Source organism: Carcharhinus amblyrhynchos, chromosome 24, assembly GCF_965287045.1.
Source record: "Carcharhinus amblyrhynchos chromosome 24, sCarAmb.v2.hapA, whole genome shotgun sequence".
NCBI classification, from domain to species: domain Eukaryota; kingdom Metazoa; phylum Chordata; class Chondrichthyes; order Carcharhiniformes; family Carcharhinidae; genus Carcharhinus; species Carcharhinus amblyrhynchos.
Window position 1 is genome coordinate 12,242,014 of NC_137347.1, and position 25,133 is coordinate 12,267,146.

The following is a 25,133-nucleotide window of genomic DNA, read 5'->3' on the forward strand; positions in this document are numbered from 1 at the left end:
TTTAAATAATAGTCCATTTTGTTGTTATTCCTACAAAATGGATGACCTCACATTTACCAACACTGTACTCCATCTGCCAGATCCTCACCCACCCACTTAGACCATTTATATCCCTTTGCAGACTTCCAGCATTATCTACACACTTTGCTCTGCCACTCATCTTAGTCTGCAAATTTTGACACACTACACTTGGTCTCCAACTCCAAATCATCAATGTAAATCGTAAATAATTGCGGTCCCAACACTGATCCCTGAGGCACACCAGTCACTGATCACCAACCAGGAAAACACCCATTTACCCCCACTCTTTGCTTTCTGTTGGTTAACCAATCCTCTATCCATGCTAAAACATTACCCATAACACTGTGCACCTTTATCTTATGTAGCAGTCTTTGTTGCGGCACCTTATCAAATGTCTTCTGGAAATCCAGATACACCACATCCACAGGTTCCCCATTGTCCACTGCACATGCAATGTTCTCAAAGCATTCCACCAAATTAGTCAAATATGAACCCTCATTAACCCATGCTGTGTCTTACCAACGGGACAATTTATATCCTGACGTCTTGCTATTCCTTCCTTGATGACAGATTCAAGCATTTCCACTACTACAAAAGTTAAGCCAACCAGCCTATAGTTACCCACCTTATGTCTATCTCCTTTTTTAAACAGTGGCATCATCCCTCAGGACTAGAGGGCACAGCCTCAAGATAAGGGGGGGGTGCAGTTTAGAACAGAGGAGGAACTTCTTCACTCAAAGGGTGGTGAATCTCTAGAATTCTCTGCCCGTTGAAGTGGTGGAGGGTGCCTCGCTAAATATATTTAAGACGTGGGTAGATAGGTTTTTGGTAGGCAAGGGGATCAAGGGTTATGGGGAGAAAGTGGGAAAGTGGAACTGAGCCACTTCAGATCAGCCTTGATCTTATTGAATGGCGGGGCAGGCTCGAAGGGCTAGGTGGCCTACTCCTGCTCCTATTTCTTATGTTCTTATTATTTGCTGTTTTTCAATCTGTGGGAACCACCCCAGAGTCCAGGAAAATTTGGTAAATTACCACTAATGCATTTGCTATTTCTCCTACCATCTCTTTTAGAAATCTGGGATGCATTGCATCAGGGCCAGGAGACTTGTCTACCTTTAGCCCCCATTAACTTGCCCAACACTGCCTCTTTCGAAATAATGATAGTTTTCAGGTTCTCATCTGCCTTAGCCTTCCTCTCATCAATTTTTGGCATGTTAGTTGTGTCTTCCACTGTGAAAGCCGACATAAAATACCTGTTTAATGCCTCAGCCATTTTCTCATTTCCAATTATTACTTCCCTCTTCTCATCCTCTAAAGGGCCAAATGTTTACTTTTATTTTATATGTTTGTAGAAACTTTCGCTATCTGTTTATATATTCTGAGCTAGTTTAGTCTCATGATCCATCTTACTTTTCTTTATAGCTTTTCTTGTGGCTGTTGACCTTTAAAGATTTCCCAATGCTCTAGGTTCTCACTAATCCTTTGTCACTTTGTATGCATTTTCTTTCAATTTGATACCCTCTTTATTTCCTTAGATATCCATGGCTGATTGTCTCTTTTTCTACAGTTCTTCCTTATCACTTGTATATAAGTTTGCTGAGCACTGTGAAAGATCACTTTGAAAGTCCTCCACTGTTCCTCAATTGTCCCACCATAAAGTTTCTGCTCCCAGTCTACCTTAGACAACGCCTTCCTCATCGCTTTGTAGTCTCCTTTGTTTAAGCACAAGACACTGGTACTGGGTTTTACCTTCTTATGCTCTGCATTTTAAATTCAACCATACTGTGATTGCTTTTCCAAGAGGGTCCCTAACAGCAAGATCATTAATTATTCCTGTCTCATTACACAGGACCAGATCTAGGATAGCTTGCTCCCTCATAGGTTCAATTACATACTGTTCAAGCAAACTACTGCAGATATATTCTATGAACTCCTCTTCAAGGCTGCCTTGACCGATCTGGTTTGACGAATTGATATGTAGATTAAAATCCCCCATGATAATTGCTGTACCATTTTTACATGCATCAATTATTTCTTTGTGTTTTTTCTTCTTGCCCCACCATGATGTCATTATTTGGGGGCCTATAGACTGTGCCTATCAGTGATTTTTTTCTGCTTACTATTTCTAATTTCTACCCAAATAGATTCAACCTTCTTTTCCCCTGTAGAACCTATATCATCTCTCACTACCGCCCCAATGTCATCCTTAAATATCAGTTACACCAACTCCCTTACCTTTCCGTTGGTTCCTCCAAACAGTCTGATTTCCCTGGATATTTAACTCTCAGTAGTGACCATCCTGCAACCATGTCTCTGTAATGGCCACCAAATCATTCTCATTTGCAATGATTTGTGTCAACAACTCGTTATGTATGTTGGCCGAGTCTGAGCATCCTATACCCACATTCTTTCTGCACGGAAAATGTGAACTCACCAAACCACTTGATATTTGGTTCCACACGGGCTACAGTGCCAGATGAAACTGTTGACTGGTACTGTAGGGGTTTGATAATCTTTCCAGCTTTGTTTCTTGGAGGCAAAAAAAATTAGACATGCATGTAAGATTTTACACCAAGGAAGTTGGTACACTGTGAAGAAATGGAAAAATGTAATTCATAGATATGTTCATAAGCAGATGCTGCTGATGGTGCAACACACACCATCACGGAATTTGGAAACTGAGTTCTAACATCCTTAATAGAAACTGAAGCAAAACCACTAAGTGGATAAGCCATAAGGATGCAATTACGGAGTATGGCTTAATAAACCATTATTCATCCCAATGGAAAAATATTTTAATTGTAGGGACACACATTCAGAGATTATGTTTACCATAACAATGGTAAACCCCCACTTTAGCTCACAGCTGAGTTCTTAATGTAACCCAGCAATCATCTACCAGGTCTCTGTCAACATTGTCGTGTGTTGACTGCAATAGACTCCCCACCCTGCCATCACTAATTTTGCACAGCTATAGTGCAGATCTCTGCTATCTACATATGTTGCTAAAATTCAAACAAGCACCCACATCTGTTGCACCATGTGTTTGTGTTTGTGTTTCTGTTTAAGGTTACAGCATCAGCCATTGTTGAATCATGGAAAGTTGTGGAGGTTTTTTCCTAGACTGTTCGGTTGATGTCAGAGTTTACCAGGGTCCTATTAATATCCCAGTCCTCCCTCCTTCCTTGCCTCTCACTCTTTTACAAAGACACAGCAGACCAATAAAGTTTTGGTGAAATCAAATTATGGAGTTGCACTGTCATTCTGAATAGGAAGACTGAATAGGAATAGGTATTATGATAAATTCTACAATTAGTTCACTGAACTTTTGTACCAAGAAATAACTGAGACACCTACCTTCGTTCTTTCTGCCTGTACATATTGAGGCGCTTGATAGTTGCCCGGTCCCTCCTGTGGCTTCCTGCATCTTTGGGCCGATCTGGATAATGTCAAAAGTACCAATAAATTATACATAATTGACTGCATTTCAAAATGCATTTATATGGATTACAGTCTGATAATTCTGTCATTTTGAACCACTAAAAACAAATTCTGAATTACCCAATCATTTGAATTGGGAAATATAAATGTAGTGACATTAAAGTATGTTTTAATGTTTTTAATGAACCAATCCTATAGAACATTCTAAAATTTTAAAGACATTGTGCATCCATGCATGTGTGATGTCTTGCAACCATATCCATGCATGTGACATCTTGTGATCAACTTGTATATTATGACTAGCTAGAAACCAAAGTATGACTTTACAGAACAAGAAAGTCACAAATTGAAGAACATTGCTAGCCATTTCAGACTTTTAGTTCAAATAATTTCTTTCCAACAAGCCTGCAGAAATCGAAAACTCCCAACCCAATTAATGACTGGCATCTATTTCATTCCAGAGGCTAATCTCAAGTCGTGCTCATTTTTTTAAAAGTTTGGTTCAAGCATAGAGAAGAACAGATAAGGTGGTGAACAAATTAGACAACTTTATGCTGCCGATTCATGTCACCAAACTAGTGGACCAAAATCATCCAAATCCAATTGGCGTAAACACTACACAGTATGTGCCACCTTCATAATCAGACTATACTCTTACAGTTCCAATCTTTATTTCTCCAACAATCCTAAATTGGATGTAATTATTTTAATTGAAATCAGGAGAAATAAACAGCAAAGCAAGTTCATGCCGTATGTACAACATTCATTCTGTCAGATTCTCATCCATACCTACAAATCCCTCCATGGCCTTGCCCTTATCTTTATAACCTCCTCCAGCCCTATCATACCTCTTTTCCTCTTATTGTGGCCTCTTGAACATCCCACATCTTAATCTTTCCATCATTAACTTGATCGAGTTTTTCGAGGAAGTGACGAAGATGATTGATGAGGGTAGTGCAGTGGATGTTGTCTACGTGAACTTCAGGAAGGTCTGTGACAAAGTCCCTCATGGCAGACTGGCACAGAAGGTGAAGTCGCACGGGATCAGAAGTGAGTTAGCAAGATGGACACTCACTTGGCATTCCTCAAGGATTAGTGCTGGGACCTTTACTGTTTGTAATGTATATAAATGATCTGGAGGAAAATGTAACTGATTTGATTAGTAAGTTTGTGGATGACACAAAGATTGGTGGATTAGCAGATAGTGATGAGGACCGTCAGAGGATACAGATCGGTTGGAGGCATGGGCGGCGAAGTGGCAGATGGAGTTTAATCCGGACAAATGCAAGGTAATGCATTTTGGAAGGTCTAATAAAGATAGGATACATACAGTAAATGACAGAACCCTTAAGAGTATTGATAGGCAGAGGGGTCTGGGTGTACAGATACAAAGGTCACTGAAAGTGGCAACACAGGTGGAGAAGGTAGTCAAGTAGGCATATGGCATGCTTGTCTTCATTGGCCAGGGCATTGAGTTTAAAATCTGGCAAGTCATATTGCTTTATAAAACTTTTGGTTAGGCTGCACTTGGAATATAGTGTTCAATTCTGCTCAAAAGTATGCGGAGGCTTTTGAGAGGGTACAGAAAAGATCTACCAGAATGTTACCTGGTATGGAGGGTATTAGCTATAAGGAGAGGCTGGAAAAACTTGGTTTGTTCTCACTGGAACAATGGAGGTTGGGGAGCTACCTGATAGAAGTCTACAAGATTATGAGGGGTATGGACAGAATGGATAGTCAGAAGCTTTTTCCCAAGGTGGGCGTGTCAATTATTAGGAGGCATAGTTTAAGTTGTGAGGGGCAAGATTTAAAGGGGATGTACAAGGCAAGTTTTTTTTTACACTGAGTATGGTGGGTACCTGGAACTTGCTGCCGGGAAGGGTAGTGGAAGCAGATACAATGATGACTTTTAAGAAGCCCCTGGACAACATAGGAATAGGATGGGAATAGAGAAATATGATCCCCGGAAGGGTAGGTGGTTTTAGTTCAGTTGGGCAGCATGGTCAATACAGGCTTGGAGGGCCAAAGGGCCTGTTCCTGTGCTGTAATTTTCTTGGTTCTTTGTATTAGCAGTCTGCCATCAAGTGCCCAGGCCTAAGCAGAGGAATTCTCTTCCTAAATACTTTGAACCTTTTTTCCTACTTCAAAATGGTCCCTAACACTTGCCTTTTTGACCAAGCTTTCGGTCACCTGCCCTAACATCCTCTTGCATAGCTTGGTGTCATTTTTTTAAATAGTACTCCAAAAGCACCTTGAGATATTTTATGTTAAATATACATGCCATTGCTGTTGGAAAAGCATAACACCCAGGTTACTAGAGCGTATATTTTAAAATAGAAGCGTAAGCTTTTTGATATATTGTGAGGTAACACTAACCAATTCTGACAGGTTACAAATACTATAAAAAGTGTATCTTCAAAGTATCCGATTGAAATGGCACTGTCAGATTTGTACATATCCTCATCATCTGGACTCACAGGAGAGTGGTCAAACCTTTATTGTGAAATCTGAGAAAGCTGGATCCTCCCTTTCTTCACACAATTAATTTCCCCCACATCCACACCCCATTTCCAAGCTGCTGTCACCACCTTGCAGTACTTGAGAACAGACATTCATAGAAACTAGGAGGAGTAGGCCATTCAGTCCTTCAAGCCTGCTCTGCCAATCATTATTATCATGGCTGACCATCAATTTCAATATCATGATCCTCTCTGCCCCATATCCCTTTCGCCCCAGGAGCTATATCTAATTTCTTCTTGAAATCAGGCAACGTTTTGTTCTCAACTACTTTCTGTGGTAGTGAATTCCACTCACTCTGGATGAAGAAATTTCTCCTCACTTCAGTTCGAAAAGGTGTTCCCCTTATCCTCAAATTATGACCCTTAGTTCTGGACTTCCGCAGCAAATGGGAACATTCTGAATAGACCCTGACAGAATTTTATAAGTTTCTATGAGATCCCCTCTCACTCTTCTAAACTCCAATGAATACAATCCTAACTGACTTAGTCTCTCCTCATAAGACAGACCTGGCATCCCAATAATCAGCCTGGTAAACATTTGCTGCACTCTCTCTGTAACAAGCACATCCTTTCTCAGGTAAGGACACCAAAGCTACACACAATACTCCAGGTGTGTCCTCACACATATAAAACTGCAGTAAAACATCTGTATTCCTCCACTTAAAACCTCTCATTACGAAAGCCTTTGTATCATTTACCTTGTTTAATGCCTGCTGCACCTGCGCACTTACTCTCAGTGACTGATGCACGACGACACCAAGGTCTTGCTGAGTATCTACCTCTCTCAATTTACAACCATTCAAGTAATAATCTGTCTTCCTAGTACTGCTACCAAAGTGGATAACATCACATTTATCCACATTGTACTGCATCTGCTACGCAGAATGTCCTCACACTCAGCCTGCCAAATCATGCTGAAGCATCTCTGCATCCTCCTCACAGCTCACCCCCCATCTCTCCAGCAACCAACATTTTATCACCTGCAAATTCGAAGATAATACATTCAGTTCCCTCTTCCAAATCATTAATATATTATGTGAATAGTTGGTGTCCAAGCATAGATTCTTGTCTACTAGTCACTGTCTGCTAATCAGAAAAATACCAATTTATGCCAATTCTTTGTTTTCGACCTAACTAGTTTTCTATCCATCTCAAGATATTATCCACATGTTTTAACTTTACTTCGTAGTCTGCTATGTGAGACCTTGTCAAAAGCTTTCTGAAAGTCTGAATAAACCATAGCCACTGGTTCTCCTCGATCAACTCTACTGGTTACATCCTTAAAGAATTCCAATAGATCCGTCAAGCATGATTTCCCCATTGTAATCCATGCTGACTTTGTTTGATTATACCACTGCTTTCCAAATGCTGAGCTATGAAATCCTCAATATGGACTCTAGCAACAAATGACACATCCATAACATGCAGTCGAATTTAATCTCAGGTAGATGCTGGCAGTGGCAATGAATATGAACCAGTGAAGAGTACTGGCATGAAACAAGAGGGGAGGGGGGGCAAAGAGTCCTTCTACATCTACCTTTGTGAACTAAGAGGCAAAAGGCATGCCTCTGTAAGGTAGGGACAAAAGATGAGAAAAGAAAAAAGCTTAAGTTTATTGGTTGTTTAATCACCGTGAGCTAGACAAAGAGATCCACCCACAAGAAACATAAAAACATAAGAAATAGGAGCAGGAGTAGGCCATCTAGCCCTTCGAGCCTGCCTCGCCATTCAATAAGATCATGGCTGATCTGAAGTGGATCAGTTCCACTTTCCCACTCTCTCCCCATAACCCTTAATTCCCTTGTCTGTCAAAGACCTATCTACCCATGACTTAAACATATTTAGCGAGGTAGCCTCCACCACTTCAACGGGCAGAGAATTCCAGAGATTCACCACCCTTTGAGTGAAGAAGTTCCTCCTCAACTCCGTTCTAAACTGCCCCCCCCACTTACCTTGAGGCTGTGCCCTCTAGTCCTGCTATCCTTTCTAAGCGGGAAGAATCTCTCTACCTCTTGGAGAGGCTCAGTCATAGAGGTTTGCAGCATAGAAATGTGCTTTTTGGCTCAACTTGCCCATGCCGCCCCCTTTTTAACCCCTAAGCCAGCCCCAACTGCCCATGTTTGGCCCATATCCGTCTATACCCAACTTACTCATGTAACTGTCTAAATGCTTTTTAAAAGACAAAATTAACTACATCTGGCAGCTTGTTCCAGACACTTACCACCCTCTGTGTGAAAAAATTGCCCTCTGGGCCCTTTTGTATCACTCCCCTCTCACCTTAGACCTATGCCCTCTAGTTTTAGATTCCCCTATCTTTGGGAAAAGATATTGACAATCTAGCTGATCTATGCCCCTCATTATTTTATAGACCTCCATAAGATCACCTCTCAGCCTCCTACTCCCCAGAGAAAAAACTCCCAGTCTATTCAGCCTTTCCTTATAACTCAATCCATCAAGTCCTGGTAGCATCCTAGTAAATCTTTTCTGCATTCTTTCTACTTTAATAATATCCTTTCTATAATAGGGTGATAGAACTGTACACAGTATTCCAAGTGTGATCTTACCACTGTCTTGTACAATTCATTAAGATGTCCCAACTCCTGTATTCAATGTTCTGACCAATGAAACCAGGCATGCCAAATGTCTTCTTCACCACTCTGTGACTCTGTTAACACTGCCCTTTCCATACCTCAGTTGGTACATGCAATGGTGTGTGGAACAAATGCATGCAAGCCAATATCCCTATCTTTTAAAACCCTAAACAACCAACACAAAATTATTGAGTGATCATCACGAGTGGGGGAAATTTGGCCCATTGTATTTGGCTCTTTGGAAAGCTGTCCAAATAGACCCACTCACTGGTCCATCCCCATTTCCTCTTCAAGTATACATCCAATTCCACGCCGGGGAATACACTGAACTTGCTCTTTCATCCTTTTAATCAGTGCATTCCAGATCACAGTTCACTATGTAAATAAATCTTCACCTAACCTTGGGATCTCTCCCCATCACCTTAGGTCTGTGCCCTCTGGTTACCATCTATTTTGCCACTGGAAACACGTGCCCCGTATTTACTTACATCAAGGTTGTTTATGATTTTGAACACCTCAAGCAAATCTTCTCTGAATACCTATACTCCAAAATGAACAACCCCAACACTACTGAAATCCTTCATCCTTGGTATTGTTCCAGTAAATCTCTTCTGCATCCTTCAAAGGCCTTGGCATCCATAAAACCAAGGGGCAGCACGGTGGCACAGTGGTTAGCACTGCTGCCTCACAGTGCCAGGCAAATGAAATTTAATGCAGACAAGTGTGAGGTATTGCACTTTGGAAGGACAAACCAAAGTAGAACGTACAGACTAAATGGCAGAACTCTGAAGAGTGCAGTTGAACAGAGGGATCTGGGAATACAGGTACAGAATTCCCAAAAACTGATGTCACAGGTGGATAGGGTCGAAGAGAGTGCTTTTGGTACATTGGCCTTTATAAATCGGAGTACCGAGTATAAAAGTTGGAGTGTTATGGTAAGGTTATATAAGGCATTGGTGAGGCCGAATTTAGAGTATTGCGTCCAGTTTTGGTCACCTAGTTACAGGAAGGATGTAAATAAGGTTGAAAGAGGGCAGAGGTGGTTCACAAGGATGCTGCTGGGACTTGAGAAGCTGAGTTACAGAGAGAGATTGAATAGGTTAGGACTGTATTCCCTGGAGTATCGAAGAATGAGGGGAGATTTGATAGAGGTGCATAAGATTTTGATGGTATAGATAAAGTGAATGCAAACAGGCTTTTTCCACTGAGGCTAGGGGAGAAAAAAACCTGAGGGCATGGGTTAAGGGTGAAAGGACAAAAGTTTAAAGGGAATATTAGGGGGCGGGTTCTTCATGCAGAGAGTGGTGGGAGTATGGAATGAACTGCCGGATAAAGTGGTAAATGCAGGGTCACTTTTAACATTTAAGAAAAACTTGGACAGGTTCATGGATGAGAGGGGTGTGGAGGGATATGGTTCAAGTGCAGGTCAGTGAGACTAGGCAAAAAATGGCTCGGCAGAGACAAGAAGGGCCAAAAGGCCTGTTTCTGAGCTGTAATTTTCTATAGTTCTATGGACCCGGGTTCAATCCCTGGCTTGGGTCACTGTTTATGCAGAGTCTGCATGAGTTTCCTCTGGGTTCTCAGGTTTCCTCCCACAGTCAAAAAGACGTGCTGGTTAGGGTGCACTGGCTATGCTAAATTGACCCTCAATGTACCGACTACAGAATTTTCACAGTAACGTCATTGGAGCGTTCACGTAAGCTTACTTGTGACATTAATAAATAAACTTTAAAAGTCCTGGTCATTATTGTTTCAAAAAAAGCAGTGGTCCTAATACTGACCCCTGGAAACGTGTTGCATGCTTCTCTGTAACTTCACTCATTTCTTTGGGAAAGTAAGTGAAATTTGCCTTTAAAATAAGTACCTAAACCACACAGACCGAAGTGGTTCAAGAAGAGAGCTCACCACGTACTCAAAGATTGAATACTCAACTTTCCAATATGTCCTCATAAAGGGGTCTGGACTATGAACAGCAAGTCATTGCTATCCAAACCTTCACTCATTTGGACATCGAGCCACCATGGCCTCCAAGATCAAGTCCTCAATCTGTATTTCTCCTTCTATTCTAACCCAAGATCTGCAAACATAACCGTCAGACTCACTGTTTCAACTGTTCTTAGCTAACAGAACTTATTTCTTTCTATTGCAATTACTTTTCTTAGGTCCAGTCTCTTTTCACCTTCTCTTTTGACATTCTTTGTCACTATCCAGAGTTTACTGTCCCCTTTTCATGATGAATATCTAGTCACTCTACACCTTCAGCCCCCAACAAGATGATATACGTGCCCTCTGTTTTATAAATACCTCCTGTTTCTTTTTGGAACGAAGGCCAAACCAGCCTCCATCCATCACTACCCTCCTTCACCTATCTGAACTCGTCCTTACATTTAATGGCTTCCCCTTTGACTCCATTTGCGTCCTTCAAATGAAAGATATTCTTACGGGAATCCATAGCTATGCCTGCCTTTTCATGGAACATAGATAGGGATCATTCTTTGCTTCAGCTTTGTTCAAGTACCCTCCCTCACAGCTTTTTGTACCCTCCAACTTGTTGTGTGGCACAACTAACATGCTAAATGGGACAGATTTCAAACAGGTCTAAACTCCAAACTGGGCCACCGTGAAGTGCTGTGGGCCATCAACAGAATTGTACTTTACCACAATCTGTAAACTAATGGCCTGGAGTATTCCCCACTCTACCACCAAGCCAGGGGTTCAACACTTGTTAATGAAGAGTGTTGAAGGACATGCAAGGAACAGCAGCGGGCATATCTAAAAACGGGGAGGCAACCCAATGAAGTTTATAACACAGGACTAGTTACATGCCAAACAGTGTAAGTAGCGATAGGCAGAGCTAAACAATCCCAGAACCAATCAGCTCTGTGATCCCACCACATCCAGCCGTAAATGGTGGTGGGCAATTAAACAACTCACTGAAGGAAGAGCCTCCACAAATATCCCTAACCTCAGTATTGGAACAATCCAGCACATCAGTGCAAAAGATAAGGCTGAGCCATTTGCTACAGTCTTCTGCCAGAAGTGCTGAGCAGATGATCCACCTTGGCCTCTTCTGCTGGTGCCCCAGATCAAAGATGCCAACCTTCAGCAAAATCGAGTAATTCCCTGTGATATCAAAAAACAGCTGAAGGCACTGATTACTGCAAAGGCTATGGGTGCTGGCAATATTCCAGCAATAATGCTGAAGTCCTGTGCTCCAGAACTTGCCATGGTATTCCTGGGGATTACCATTGATCAGGAACTCAACTGAACTAGCCATATAAATATTGTGACTACAAGAGCAGGTCAAAGGCTAGGAAGCTTGCAGTGAGTACCTCATCGCCCAACTCCCAAACCTATCCACAATCTACAAGACACATGTTAGGAGTGTGATGGAATACTTTCCCCTTGCCTGCATGAGTGAAACTCCAATAACACTCCAAGTTTGACACTTGACTGGGATCCTTTCCACAAATATTCACTCTCTCCACTACTGATGAACAATGGCAGCAGTGCAATGATACACTGCAGGAACTTACCAAGGCTCCAAACTCATGACCACTACCTTATCAGAGGACAATGGCAGCAGCTCATCACCAACTTCTCAAGGACAATTAGGATGAGTAACGAATGAATAATGAATGTGTTAACCAGCAAAGTCCACGTCTTCGAAATAAAATACAAGCACAAGGAGGCCATTTGGCCTCTGAACTTGCTTCACCATTCGATAAGAAGATTGCTGATCTGGTTGTGGACTCAGGCTCTGCCTTCCTGTCTGTCCCCCCAAAAACTCTTGCCTAAAGAAATCTGTATAACTCTGCTATGAGCAAATTCAAAGACCCAGCCTTCACTATTTTCTGAAGAAGAGAATTCCACACACCAAAGGCCACTTGGGAGAAAGTTTCTCATCTCTGTCTTAAAAAGGAGACCACTTATTTTTAAGCAATGTCTCCTAGTTTCAGTCTCAAAATGAAACATCCTCCAGGTACCAGACTATCAAATCCTCTCAGGATTCTTTGTTCAAATAAGAGCACCTCTCGTTCTACAAAATTCTAATAGATATAGGTTTAACCTGTTTAACCTTTCTTCATAAGACATCGTCTTCACACAGGAATGAATCTAATGGAGCTTCTCTGAACTTCTATACATCATTAACTTGTACAAAAGCAAAATCATTACCGGAAATTCATTCAGCACTTCACAACCATCTAAACTTAACTCCAAGTTCAACAAATTGCGATCATAACACTGCACCTTTTTCCCTTCTCCCTTACGTATTCTATGACTGGTATGTTTTATCTGCATAGTGCACAAGAAACAATACTTTTCATTGTACCTCAATACATGTGACAATAATGGATCAAATCAAAACATTTGTCCCATTATTTCAAACAGCTATTGCTGGTCATGATTCTATTTTTGTCATTTTCAGCTCTTCCAGATTCATCTTTTGTTTATTTTATTTTTCTATTTCTGCCGAAATGTTGTAGAGCTGAAACTTTCACTTTGTTTCTCTCGCCACAGAGACGGCCTTGATAAGTTGAAAATTCAGCATTTTTTGCCTTTATTCCAATCCCTTCAGTGTTGCACCATAATCTCTTACGATTTAATCACAATCTTAGATCTTCCTTTGTGTACACTTCACTCCCCTTGCTGCCACTGTACTTGTTACAACCTTTTGCACTTCAGATCAAAGGTCAAATTTACTCTATTTCTCACTCTATCAGTGGCATCTTTCACAATTTCCATTCTGACTTCAGATTAACAGCATCCACAGCTATTTGCCCCCTTTGAAGAAAGAAATCCATGCTGCCTTTCATTAACCAGCTCCTACTTTTCCAAACACCAGTTAATTTTGTCCCAGATTACTGACTCTTTAAACTAAAAAAAACTAAATGCTTATGAATCACTGATCTTTAACTAACTGGCAAACAGTTAATGGGGTTTTCATACTCGTTTTTGAAACGTTGGTGCCTATCGCAGAACAGGTACATGTGAGGAGTTTTGAAGATTGCAGTTACACCTTGTGCAATTTGCACCCATATGACACATTGTAATGTTAGGATGCATCCTGTCCACACTGGAAGATTTTTATACTTGGAGTAGCACCAGTCTTTCATCTTGTTACTGAATGGCTGACAGCTCCCATCCATCTCCCCTCCCGCCACATTCCCACACCTGTCTCCCTCCCCCAATGTCCACCCTCCCTTCCACATATCCTGCTCCCTTCTCCCAACAACACCCATCCCCCACTCTACTCCCCCCCCCACGTACTCCTTACCCCCCAGTCTCCCTGTACTCGTCTTCTCCCACCCCCACCACCCACATCTTTCCCCGACCCCATTCCCCCCTCAACTATCCCTCCCTCACCTATTCCCCCCATACCCCCTCACCTATCCCAACTGTCCCCCCTCACCCAGCCCTCCCACCCCTCTTCCACCCTATTCTCCCCACCACCCACCCTATTCTCCCCCCCATCCACCCTATTCTCCCCCTCCACCACGTACACCCCACCCACCCTATTCCCCTCCCTCCCCCCCCCCACCCACCCTATTCCCCTCCCTCCCCCCCCCCACCCACCCTATTCCCCTCCCTCCCCCCCATTCCCCTCCCCCCCACCCTATTCCCCTCCCCCCCACCCTATTCCCCTCCCTCCCCCCCCACCCTATTCCCCTCCCTCCCCCCCCACCCACCCTATTCCCCTCCCTCCCCCCCCACCCACCCTATTCCCCTCCCTCCCCCCCCCCACCCACCCTATTCCCCTCCCTCCCCCCCATTCCCCTCCCCCCCACCCTATTCCCCTCCCTCCCCCCCCACCCACCCTATTCCCCTCCCTCCCCCCCCACCCACCCTATTCCCCTCCCTCCCCCCCCACCCACCCTATTCCCCTCCCTCCCCCCCCACCCACCCTATTCCCCTCCCCACCCCCAATTCCCCTCTCCACTCCCGATTCCCCCGTCCCACCCATTTCTCTAACCCGGGTTGGTGCTGGCTGTTGAAGGGTTGATGGTGCTCCTCCCGCGGTAGCCCGGTTTCACCATGTTGCTGCTGCTCGAGATCCCGAACCGTCCGGCAACCACGACGCGCCCGTGCGTCATCAACCTGCGACCGGATCTGCAGACATCATCGCCGGGCGACAGCGCACATGGACAGAGGAGCCGCTGTGTGTGCAATGGCAGGGTCAGAGCTGCTGCTGGAGGAGTTACTGTTACTGCAATGGCAGGGACAGAGCTGCTGCTGGAGGAGTTACTGTTACTGCAATGGCAGGGACAGAGCTGCTGCTGGAGGAGTTACTGTTACTGCAATGGCAGGGTCAGAGCTGCTGCTGGAGGAGTTACTGTTACTGCAATGGCAGGGACAGAGCTGCTGCTGGAGGAGTTACTGTTACTGCAATGGCAGGGACAGAGCTGCTGCTGGAGGAGTTACTGTTATTGCAATGGCAGGGTCAGAGCTGCTGCTGGAGGAGTTACTGTGTCTGCAGTGGTGGAGACAAGAATGTTTTCAGTATCACAAGAAACGCTAGAAATTCTCAGCTGCTCTGGTAGCATTAGTGGAGAGGGAATCAAAATTATTGTTCCAAGTTGACATTCTTATTAATTACAGCTCTACCCCCCTCCCACCCCCCGCAATATAAATCTGGTCTGATTTCCTTTGTCTTCAGGTCTGACAAAGGACCATCCTGACTCGAAATGTTGGTTCTATTCTCTCTCCACAGATGCTGTCAGACCTGCTGAGGTTTTCCTGCATTTTCTGTTTTTGTTAGCTTAGTCTTTGGTTGGTGCCAGAATGTGCTGCTCTGAGAAAGTATCCTAAATATCCTATGAAATCTTTATCTAGCCTATCTTTGCCCATCTCATTTTTCCAGTGTACGTGCAGATTAAAATCCCTCATTATCGCAGTACCTTTCTGACAAGCTCTCATTTCTTTGTTTATACCCTGGCTTATTGTGTGGTTACAGTTAGGGGATGTCAACAGCACGCCCCTCAAATTACATCTTTCCTTAATAATTTCTGATCCACAACCAAAACATTTCTACATCATGGTTCCCTGAACTTTGGTCATCCCAATCTAGTGTGCTAATATCATTAGTAATTAATAAACCCACCCTTCCACCTTTTCTTAGCTTCCTATCCTTCCTAAATGTCATGTATGCTTCAATATTCAAGTACCAACCTATGTTATGCTGCAGCCATGATTCTGTAATGGCTATCAGATTTTTCTTGTTTATTTCCCATGGATGCTCTCAGTACACTTGTTTCAAATACTATGTGCATTCAGATATTGAGCCTTTAGTTTTGTCCTTTTACTTCTGTAACCTCTAGTCTTATCTGCTGATTTACACTGAGCTTTGTACTCCCTATATTCTGGCTGTTCCTTTTATGTTTATCATTCCGCACATTAATACTTTTCTTGTTTTCTCTCGACTGCCTTACAGGACCTTCTCATATTTGAGCCTTTGACCCCGCAATACTGTTTAAAACCTTCTCTGCTTCTGATGTGTGGCTTGCTAAACCCACCATGGTTCATACAAGGACAATCCCAATGGTACAGTCCCCAGCTGAATAAAATTTATTTATTACAAATAGGCTTACATTAATACTGCAATGAAGTTAATGTAAAAACTCCCAAGCCAAACTCTGGTGCCTGTTTGGATACACTGAGGGAGAATTTAGCATGGCCAATGCACCTAACCAACATATCTTTGGAGTGTGAGAGGAAAGTGGAGCATGGGAGGAAACTCATGGGAAAACGTGCAAACTCCACACGCACAGACAGTGACCCAATCCGCATCCCTGGAGCTGTGAAGCAGCAGTGCTAACCACTGTGCCACCATGCTGCCCATTGAACTGAATCCCTGTGAATTTTATCCCAGGTTCATTTGCTTACTGCACCCAGTAAGAGGAGCATCCCCCAAACATCCAGCTGCTGGACAGGAGCGATCAACATAAAATGTGGATGTTGGAAATCAGAAATAACAGAAAATGCTGGAAAAACTCAGCAGGTCTAGCAGCATTTGTGGAGAGAGAGAGAAACAGAGTTAACATTTCAAGTCCATATGGCTCTTCTTGAAGAAGACCAGGGTTTTTTAAGCATTTCTGTTTATATATCATATAAGAATGACCCATGACCTGCTGTGACAGTTTAACGCACTAGACAGGCCACAGATTGTGAAAGCCCTGCTATAGATTCCAGACTCAGGTGGCAGCATTTGATAAAGCATATCAAAGACTTGGAGCAGAATCTTGACCCGGTGCTCTCCATGAATGGGAATGGCAGCGGGCACTCAAGATCAGGTTAAACCAGAAATTACAAATCTTGCCGGCGAGATCACGATTTTAGAACATAGAACATTACAGCGCTGCACAGGCCCTTTGGCCCTCGATGTTGCGCCGACCTGGAGAACGAATCTAATGACTCTTTAACCTGATTTTCGCTGCCCCTTGCTGATTATGTAATCAGGTTCTTGCCCATAATGCCCAACCTGGGAGTGCCAACCTGTTCCAGGGCAGTGCCAGGGCTTGGCCCAAGGGGGAGCCTCATGTGCGGGGACTGATTTATTTCTGATGTGTGGGGGAGAGCACATGTATGAGCACTAGGGATGCCAGTGATGTTCAGGGTGAAGGTCACCCGTTGCCAGGATGATTGGAGGGAAGGAGACCGATGACGGGACAATTTGGAGAAGGGGACTGATGCTAGGTTGATCGGGGAGAGCGGCCATTATCAGGATGCTTGGTGGGGAGGGGGTTGTGAATGCCAGCGATGATCACAGAGGCGAGGAGGGGCTGGGGGTGGGGGACAACCACAGATACCTTCACGGTGGAGGTGCGGAGATTAATTTTCATTTCAATGATCATAAGAGTCCTTGCCAGACTGGCAGCGCAAACCAGGCTTGTTTTTTGTCATAAAAATGACAAAATCATGAGAAAAAACTGGCCAGTGCAGATAGACAGTTCCATGCAAGTTTTTCACCAGAACTGATTGCCAAATTCTGGAAAGATTCCGCCCTTGTACTTTACAGACGTTACTCACCAGGCCTGGGCCCTATATCGACATCTTGAAGCCGTTAACCTCAGCGGAATATCAGACCTCAAGACTGGTCCAACTCCATTGTCTCCAACCCGCTGGTGAACATAAATGATATCCTGGACAAAAGCACTGACTAAGAGATCCATCATAAGCTACACCAGAAAGCAACGTCTGTCTTCTTCAAGATACCTCAGCATGAGTGAAATGATCGAACATTTAGTCACAATGAAGAAAGAGAAGGCAGGTACAGCGATGAATTTCTTCATCAAGTAAGAGCCAAGGACATTCAATGTCTGGGGAAAATGTACATCAGATGGAATCCAGATGCACTGCAAAAGTGTGGCAGGAAGCGATGAATATTTGCCCAGTTTGAATATTTTCATGTTCAAATTGGGCAAGCTGACCCAATACCTGAGAAGCTACAGGTTGATGTAAGTCCTGTGTATGACCTATTGATCCTTGAAGCATATTAGCAATCTTCTTGCCAAGTCAGTGATCCTTGAAGAACAAGCAGGAATCTGGCCTAATTATTGTTGCTGCAACAAAAGTTGGCCCTTGCAATGCACATCAAGGCTGGATTCTTCACACAAAGGGGTAGAAGTGTGTAAACACTCTGGGCAGAATTTTTCTGTTCCATCCACCACGGGAGTTGTAGCAGGACAGTGGGACAGAGACCATGCAAATGTTCATTGACTTCGGGTGGGATTTTCCAGCTTTGGGGTGAGTGCGGCCAGAAAATCCTGCCCTCTGTCATAAAAAGCAGTAGATGCTGAAAGCTCAATTAATATTTTTAAATCTGAGATCAACAGATTTTTGCTAGAAAAGGGTATGAGAGGATATGGAGTTAAGGTGGGTGGCTGAAGTTAAGATACAGATCAGCAGTGATTTTAATGAATGGCAGAACAATTTTGAGGGGCTGAATGGCCTTCCCTTGTTCCTGCCATGTAGTACTTTCTGCTCAGTTCCTCTCACCGTGCCATCTCACTTTTTGAAAACAAAGCCTTGCAACCTTTCTCTTCAATCATTTCTTTGGCTTTCCCATGCAAACTCCTCCACTTTCTTCATCCACCTATCCTCCCAAGACCACCTTTCTCTATGTGGAGAGAACTATAGGAATTGACATTGTGTTCCTGTTGTTGAAATGCAAGTTGTTGTTAAAAACGGTTTATAATGCGTGAAATACATGGTTCAGCTTTTCCGAGTTATTTAATTATTCTTATTGGGCTTTCCTTTTAGCAAAATCCAAACTTAATGCCACTGGGTTTCAAATGGCCCCAGGTCTCATTACACACAAAAAAAACAAAAATTTATATCCATGCAAAGCTGGCTATTCACAATCTAAATGTGAAGTTGTACGAATGAAGTAGTGGCATGATGGGAAAATTGGTCAAGTATTTGATTAAAAAAAAGGAACACTGACTCCTCATAACCTAAGACATGAATAAGACCAGAGAAGGCCAAATGCCTGACTTCGGTCTGTCTTGGTAAGGTTGACTCCACATACCCTGGGACTACATACACAAAATAAGATAAGGTTCGAGTCACAGAACCTTCTATTACATCAGAAAACAAGATATGGTCAGAGATCACGGAATCTTTTTGTTTCTTCAAAGGGCAAGATAATGATATTATTGATGAGACAGAGGGGTCTCGGAGGTCACCGGATCATAATACAATTAATGATGTATTATTGCTTGTATTACTAATTGAATTCCTGAAGTCATGTAAGCTGATAAGAAAAAGGTATAACTATTGAATTGATTCTTGTAGTTAGCACGGTCTTGGGATAGAATCAGCAGTTTGTGCGGACTGCTCTCTATTTCCAAGATTCTGCCATATACTGCATGCAGGCTTTCAGGAATTAAGATAAGTTGTTTTGTTAGAATGAACTTTGTTGAGTCTCTCTATCACAGTCAAGAAGCAGGAAAAATTTCCACTCAACATAAAGTCATCTATAAAATCTGGGCCAAAAGTGTTTTGTAGCAAAAGAAAATGTCATGATATGGCTGCCGCTGGCTGGGCCACCATTTATTGTCCATCCTTAGTCGCCCTTGAACTGTGTGGCTTGCTAGGCCATTTCAGAGGGCAGTTGAGAGTCAACCACATTGCTGTGGCTCTGGGGTCACTTGTGAGCCAGACCAGGTAAGGAGGGTAGATTTCCTTCCTTAGAGGACATTTGTGAATCAAATGGGTTTTTCCGACAATCGACAATGGTGTCACGGTCATCAGTAGACTCTTAATTCAAGATATTTTTGATTGAATTCAAATTCCACCATCTGCCATGGTGGGATTTGAACTCTGGTCCCTAGAACATTAGCTGAGTTTCTGGATTAATGGTCTAGTTTAATACCACTAGGCCATTGCCTTCCCAAAATGATGATGGCCGTGGGGGGAATCGTCAATCCATCTCCCTGTGGGCCTCATAGAATATAAGCTGCTCTGTTAGGTGAATGGAGGCGCGCCCAATAGAGAAGGAGCAGCCAGGGATTTAAAACCAGCTGAATCTACTCAGGCCAGCTATCAAAAGATTCAGGACTGACCTGTACTCAGCAGCCACCGAATGGCATTTTGTGTACATTGTTATTTAAAGGTGATGGTGATGGAAGATTGGCCTCGGTAAGATTATTACAAAAGCGCCTTTGAAGTGCAATCATTGGTGTTATGTGGGCCAATGTGGCAGCAAATTTGCACACAGCAAGATCCCAAGAATGACGAGTTAATCTGATTTGATGAGTTGATCTCTTGGCGTGAAATGGACATTGCCCAAGATGTTGGAAAAACTTCTCTTTCTTGAAATAGGGAAGACATGCAATTACAGAGCATCTTTCACAACTTCAGGATGTCCCAAAGCACTTTGCAACGAGTAAAGAGCAATTCCAGTTGTAATGTGGGAAACCCTGCTGTGAGAATTTTTAATTCCAGCATGTGCAATATGAGTGTAACAAAGCCACAAGCTTACTTATTCAGTTCTGTTATTTATTAAACATTGAAATTACTTTTTGAGCATAACTAATGTCCAAAGCTGTGCAAGTTAAGTAGATTGGTCATGCTAAATTGTCCCTTTGTGTCCAAAGGTGTGAAGGACAGGTGGATTAATCATGATAAATGTGCCAGGGGATAAGATAGACGAGGGGGGAGGGCTGGAGGCGAGGGCTGGAGGGGAGGGGAAGGGAAGGAGTGTGGGGGTCGGGAGGCTGCTATTGGTGGATCCTGAGTAAGATGTTTTTCGGAGAGTCGGTGCAGACCTGATGGGCTGAATGGCTTCATTTTGCATTTAAAAGATTCCACAGCGATATGTAACTTAGAGCCTAACAGGAAGTCTTTTCTTACAGAAAGTGATAACGATTGGAATACTCTGGAACTGACTTTGAAATGAGTGTGTTAGTTATCTGTAGGTTATAAACTGAATGACATTTCTTTATCCCTTCATTTGATATTCTCTCCTCTTCCCATTTTAAGCTTAGCTGCACTGCACACAATTTTAACAGGCATTGGGAATAACATTCTGTTGGTAATCATCCGGAAGTGGATCAAGCTATAAATCCAGATATCTCCCATACAAGGTTGCTGTGGGAAAAGGTGCCATGCTGAGTTATTCAAATACAGTTTATTTGATTTGACATGATTAAATTTATTATTGTGTCTTTTCATATAGTGAAAAGTATTGTTTCTTGCGCATTATATAGATAAAGCATACCATACACAGGGAAGGAAAGGAGAGAGTGCAGAATGTAGTTTTGCAGTCATAACTAAGGTGTAGAGAAAGATCAACTTAATGCGAGGTAGATCCATTCAAAAGTCTGATGACAGCAGGGAAGAAGCTGTTTTTAAGTCGGTTGATATGTGATCTCAGACTTTTGTATTTTTTTCCCCAATTGAAGAAGGCGGAACAGAGTATGTCCAGGCTGCATGGAGTCCTTGATTATGCTGGCTACTTTTTCAAGGCAGCAAGAAGTGTACACAGTGTCAATGGATGGGAGGCTGGTTTGAGTGATGGACTGGGCTTCATTCACAACCCTTTGTAGTTTCTCTCAGTGTTGTACAGAGCAGGAGCCACACCAAGCTGTGATACTAACTGGAAAGAATGTTTTCTATAGTGCATCTGTAGAAGTTGGTGAGAATTATAGTGGACATGCCGATTTCCATAGTCTCCTGAAAAAGTAGAGGCATTGGTGGCTTTCTTAACTATAGCGTCCACGTGGAGGGACCAGGACAGGTTGTTGGTGATTCAGGACACCTAAAAACTTGAAGCTCTTGACCATTGCTACTTGGTCCCCGTTGATGTAGATAGGGGCATGCCCTCCACCATGCTTCCTGAAGTTGATGACTATCTCTTTCATTTAGTTGACATTGCGGGAGAGATTATTGTCATCGCACGAGATCACTAGTTCATATATACCTAAATATAGGTAAGAACTTGAAAGACAGTGTGTCACACTGAGCCAGCATACAATCTGGCATCTGGGTTTGAATCCAGTCCAGACTGATAGCTAATGTTCTCCACCCTGTAGTGGGTTTGGTTACAGGAAAGCTGAAAAAGCTGTATATAATTTGGTCTATTTGGTGTGCGACTCGTAGTTTTGTAAATTGCAATTTCACACAGATAGAGTCCTTTGATGTTGGGGTTAGGCACATTATCGAGGGAGAGTTACCGTCTCTGGAACAGTTGATTTCAGCTTACTACACCTGACACTGAGATCAAAAGAAAAATAATATGTTCCACCTCCAGCACGAATGTCTCTCACCTTCATGATACACAGTTTACCGCAAAATGTTAAGAAATTAGCTTTTAGATGGAGAGAAATATTTGTTTGTGCATCAAATATCTGAAACTTTTTAAAGTTAATGTTTATTTATTAGTCACAGATAAGGCTTATATTAACATTGCAATGAAGTTACTGTGAAATTCCCCTAGTCGCCATACTCTGGCACCTGTTTGTGTCAATGCACCTGACCATCACATCTTTCAGACTGTGGAAGGAAACTGGAGCACCTGGAAGAAACCCACTCACACACGGGCGAACATGCAAACTTAGCATAAGTTTAACTTTATTTATTTATTAGTGTCAGAAGTAGACTTACAGTAACACTGCAATGAAATTACTGTGAAAATCCCCTAGTCGCCACACTCCAGCGCCTGTTTGGGTACACACTGAGGGAGAATTTACCATGGCCAATGCACCTAACCAACATGTCTTTCAGACTATGGGAGGAAACTGGAGCACCCGGAGGAAACCCACGTAGACACGGGAAGACATGCAGACTCCACACAGACAGTGACCCAAGCCAGAAATTGAACCCACGTCTCTGACTCTGTGAGGCAGCAGTGCTAACCACTGTGCTACCGTGTCGCCCAGTCTATAGGACTCTAGTTACAGTGGTAGGGTGACACTAGATGACCCTTACCTAAGATAATGGAAAACACAAATTTGAACTGTTTCCAAATAAGTAATGAAAAGTGGGGATATAGTCTTTATTGGAACAGTTCATCGTGGCTTCTCTGGTATAATTCTTTGAGACTCAGTAAATTCAATGATAGAAGAAAGGCATTGCCTGAGCACTGAAGGAATCCTCAGGCCTTAAGGGAGAAATGTTCATATTGTCTTTACTGTTTGTTGTGAAGTATATGCAACATCTTAATAAGTGATTCATTAAAGAACAGGTAACAGTACAGCACAGGAACAGGCCCTTCGGCCCACAAAGCCTGTGCTGACACATGACGTTTTTCTAAAATAAAAACCTTTTGCCTCCACGCAGTCTGTATCCCTCTAGTCCCGGTCTATTCATGAATCTATCAAGCTGCCTCTTAAACGTTGCTCTTGTATCTGTTTCTATCACCTCCTCCGGCAGCACATTCCAGGAACTTACCACCTTCTGAGTGAAAAAAACGTGCCCCTCACATCTCCTTCAAACTTTAAAAGAACAAAGACAATTACAGCACAGGAAGAGGCTCTTTGGCCCTCCAAGCCTGTACTGACCAGGTTGTCCGACTGAACTAAAACCCCCTACCCTTCCGGGGGCTATATCCCTCCATTCCCATCCTTAAAAACACAAGGGGCATCTGGACAAATACATGAAACCTTTTACCTTAAGCCTAAGTCCTATTAATACCAGTTACTCATACCTCGTTAGGACAAGCACAACTGAGGAATCCATTGTGAGACAAGAAGAATTTTGAACTGCGATTTTTAATGAAAAGCATTTTATATCTCGGAACCCTGAAACTTACACACTCTGCACTTGATGGCCATTGAGGTGTGTTCACAATGTAAACTTTACGAAGCATAATTGTGGATGTCCATAGTTCTTAATATCTTCTTACTCCACAGTATCTGATGAGAGAGAAAAATCTGAGTGGTTATGATATAGGGTTAACAACTGGGAATAAAAGCTCTCACAAAGGAAGTTTTAAAACTGAATTTAATAAATCTGTTCATTTCTGGGCTGGCAACAAACAATGATGATAAAATCTGCTGGGTTGAGATTAAAACTCAAGTTGTTCACTAATAACCTTCAGGAAGGGGAACTTGCCAAGCTGACCTTCATGTGATCCCAGTCCTACACTATATGGCTGACTTTTAATGCCCTCTGCGCAAGCACAAGCAGGGATGGGCAATATTTGTAACTTACATAAATTTACATAAATGTTACAAATGGCATTTTGACGGGGCTCTCTTTATTCCATTATGATGATAGATTTATTTTATATTCTGACCAGTTAATCTCTTGTGCTGTTACATTTCTCATCAGGTTAGTATGGGGGTGTGTGTACATGAACATGTGTGTGTGTGTGATTTGTGAACATGTGTCTGTAAGATCTGTTTGTGTGATGTATGAGAGATTATGTGTGTGATATGTGCTTGTTTGTGATATCTGTGTATCTCTGCAAGTTCAAGAGTTGTCACCAACACTTTTCACCTTGCACTCACAAGCACAAACACTACAATGCCAAACAATCAGTAACTTAGATTGCAATTTATAATTTTCTACCGTAGTATAAATTATTGTGATTGTTTGAAATTTGGTATTCCAGCATTTGTCCTGATGAGTTCAAGATGAAAAGTTTCAGCAACATGTCTTTCTTTTCAGCAATATTCACGTTCTACATTACTAAGTGACTGTAAGTGTGTTTATAATATGATTGGCTGACGTTTGGCTATAAAATTGTTGTGTCTGAGAGGTATGTGTGCACTATGTGTGTATGTGTGTGCGAGAGCAAATGGTATATTTATCTGTGACGTGTGTGAGATCACTGTGCATTTGTGTGGGATCTCTCAGTGTGAATGGGTACGAATGGGATATCCCATAGAATCCACCCCCATTTTGATTCTAAGAAATGTCCATGTGATCTGACATTGCTCTGGGGATGAAAGCTAAATGACAAAGGATAAATTGACAAATAATTGAGCGATTGAATTACAGCTGGGCTTAAAGCTGAATAGATCCTGGTGAAAAGCCAGGAGAAGGCTCTGAGAATAGAGCAGAGATTGTGGATCGTTTAAGACTTACCTGGATAGTCACATGAGCAGACTGGGAA

At 42.7% G+C, this 25,133-nt stretch overlaps 1 protein-coding gene across 1 annotated transcript in view; it reads right to left on the bottom strand.

Moving 5' to 3' along the window:
• gnl2 (G protein nucleolar 2) overlaps window positions 1–14,646 on the bottom strand; it is a 43,669-nt gene extending 29,023 nt beyond the window's left edge. Inside the window, exons 1-3 of the mRNA XM_080211446.1 lie at window positions 14,547–14,646; window positions 3,379–3,460; window positions 2,456–2,550 (exon numbers count right to left, since the gene is read on the bottom strand). Of these exons, the coding sequence (XP_080067572.1) occupies window positions 2,456–2,550; window positions 3,379–3,460; window positions 14,547–14,610 (241 nt within the window). The 5' untranslated portion in view covers window positions 14,611–14,646. The remainder of the gene's footprint in view (window positions 1–2,455; window positions 2,551–3,378; window positions 3,461–14,546) is intronic.
• Window positions 14,647–25,133: the final 10,487 nt, after the last annotated feature.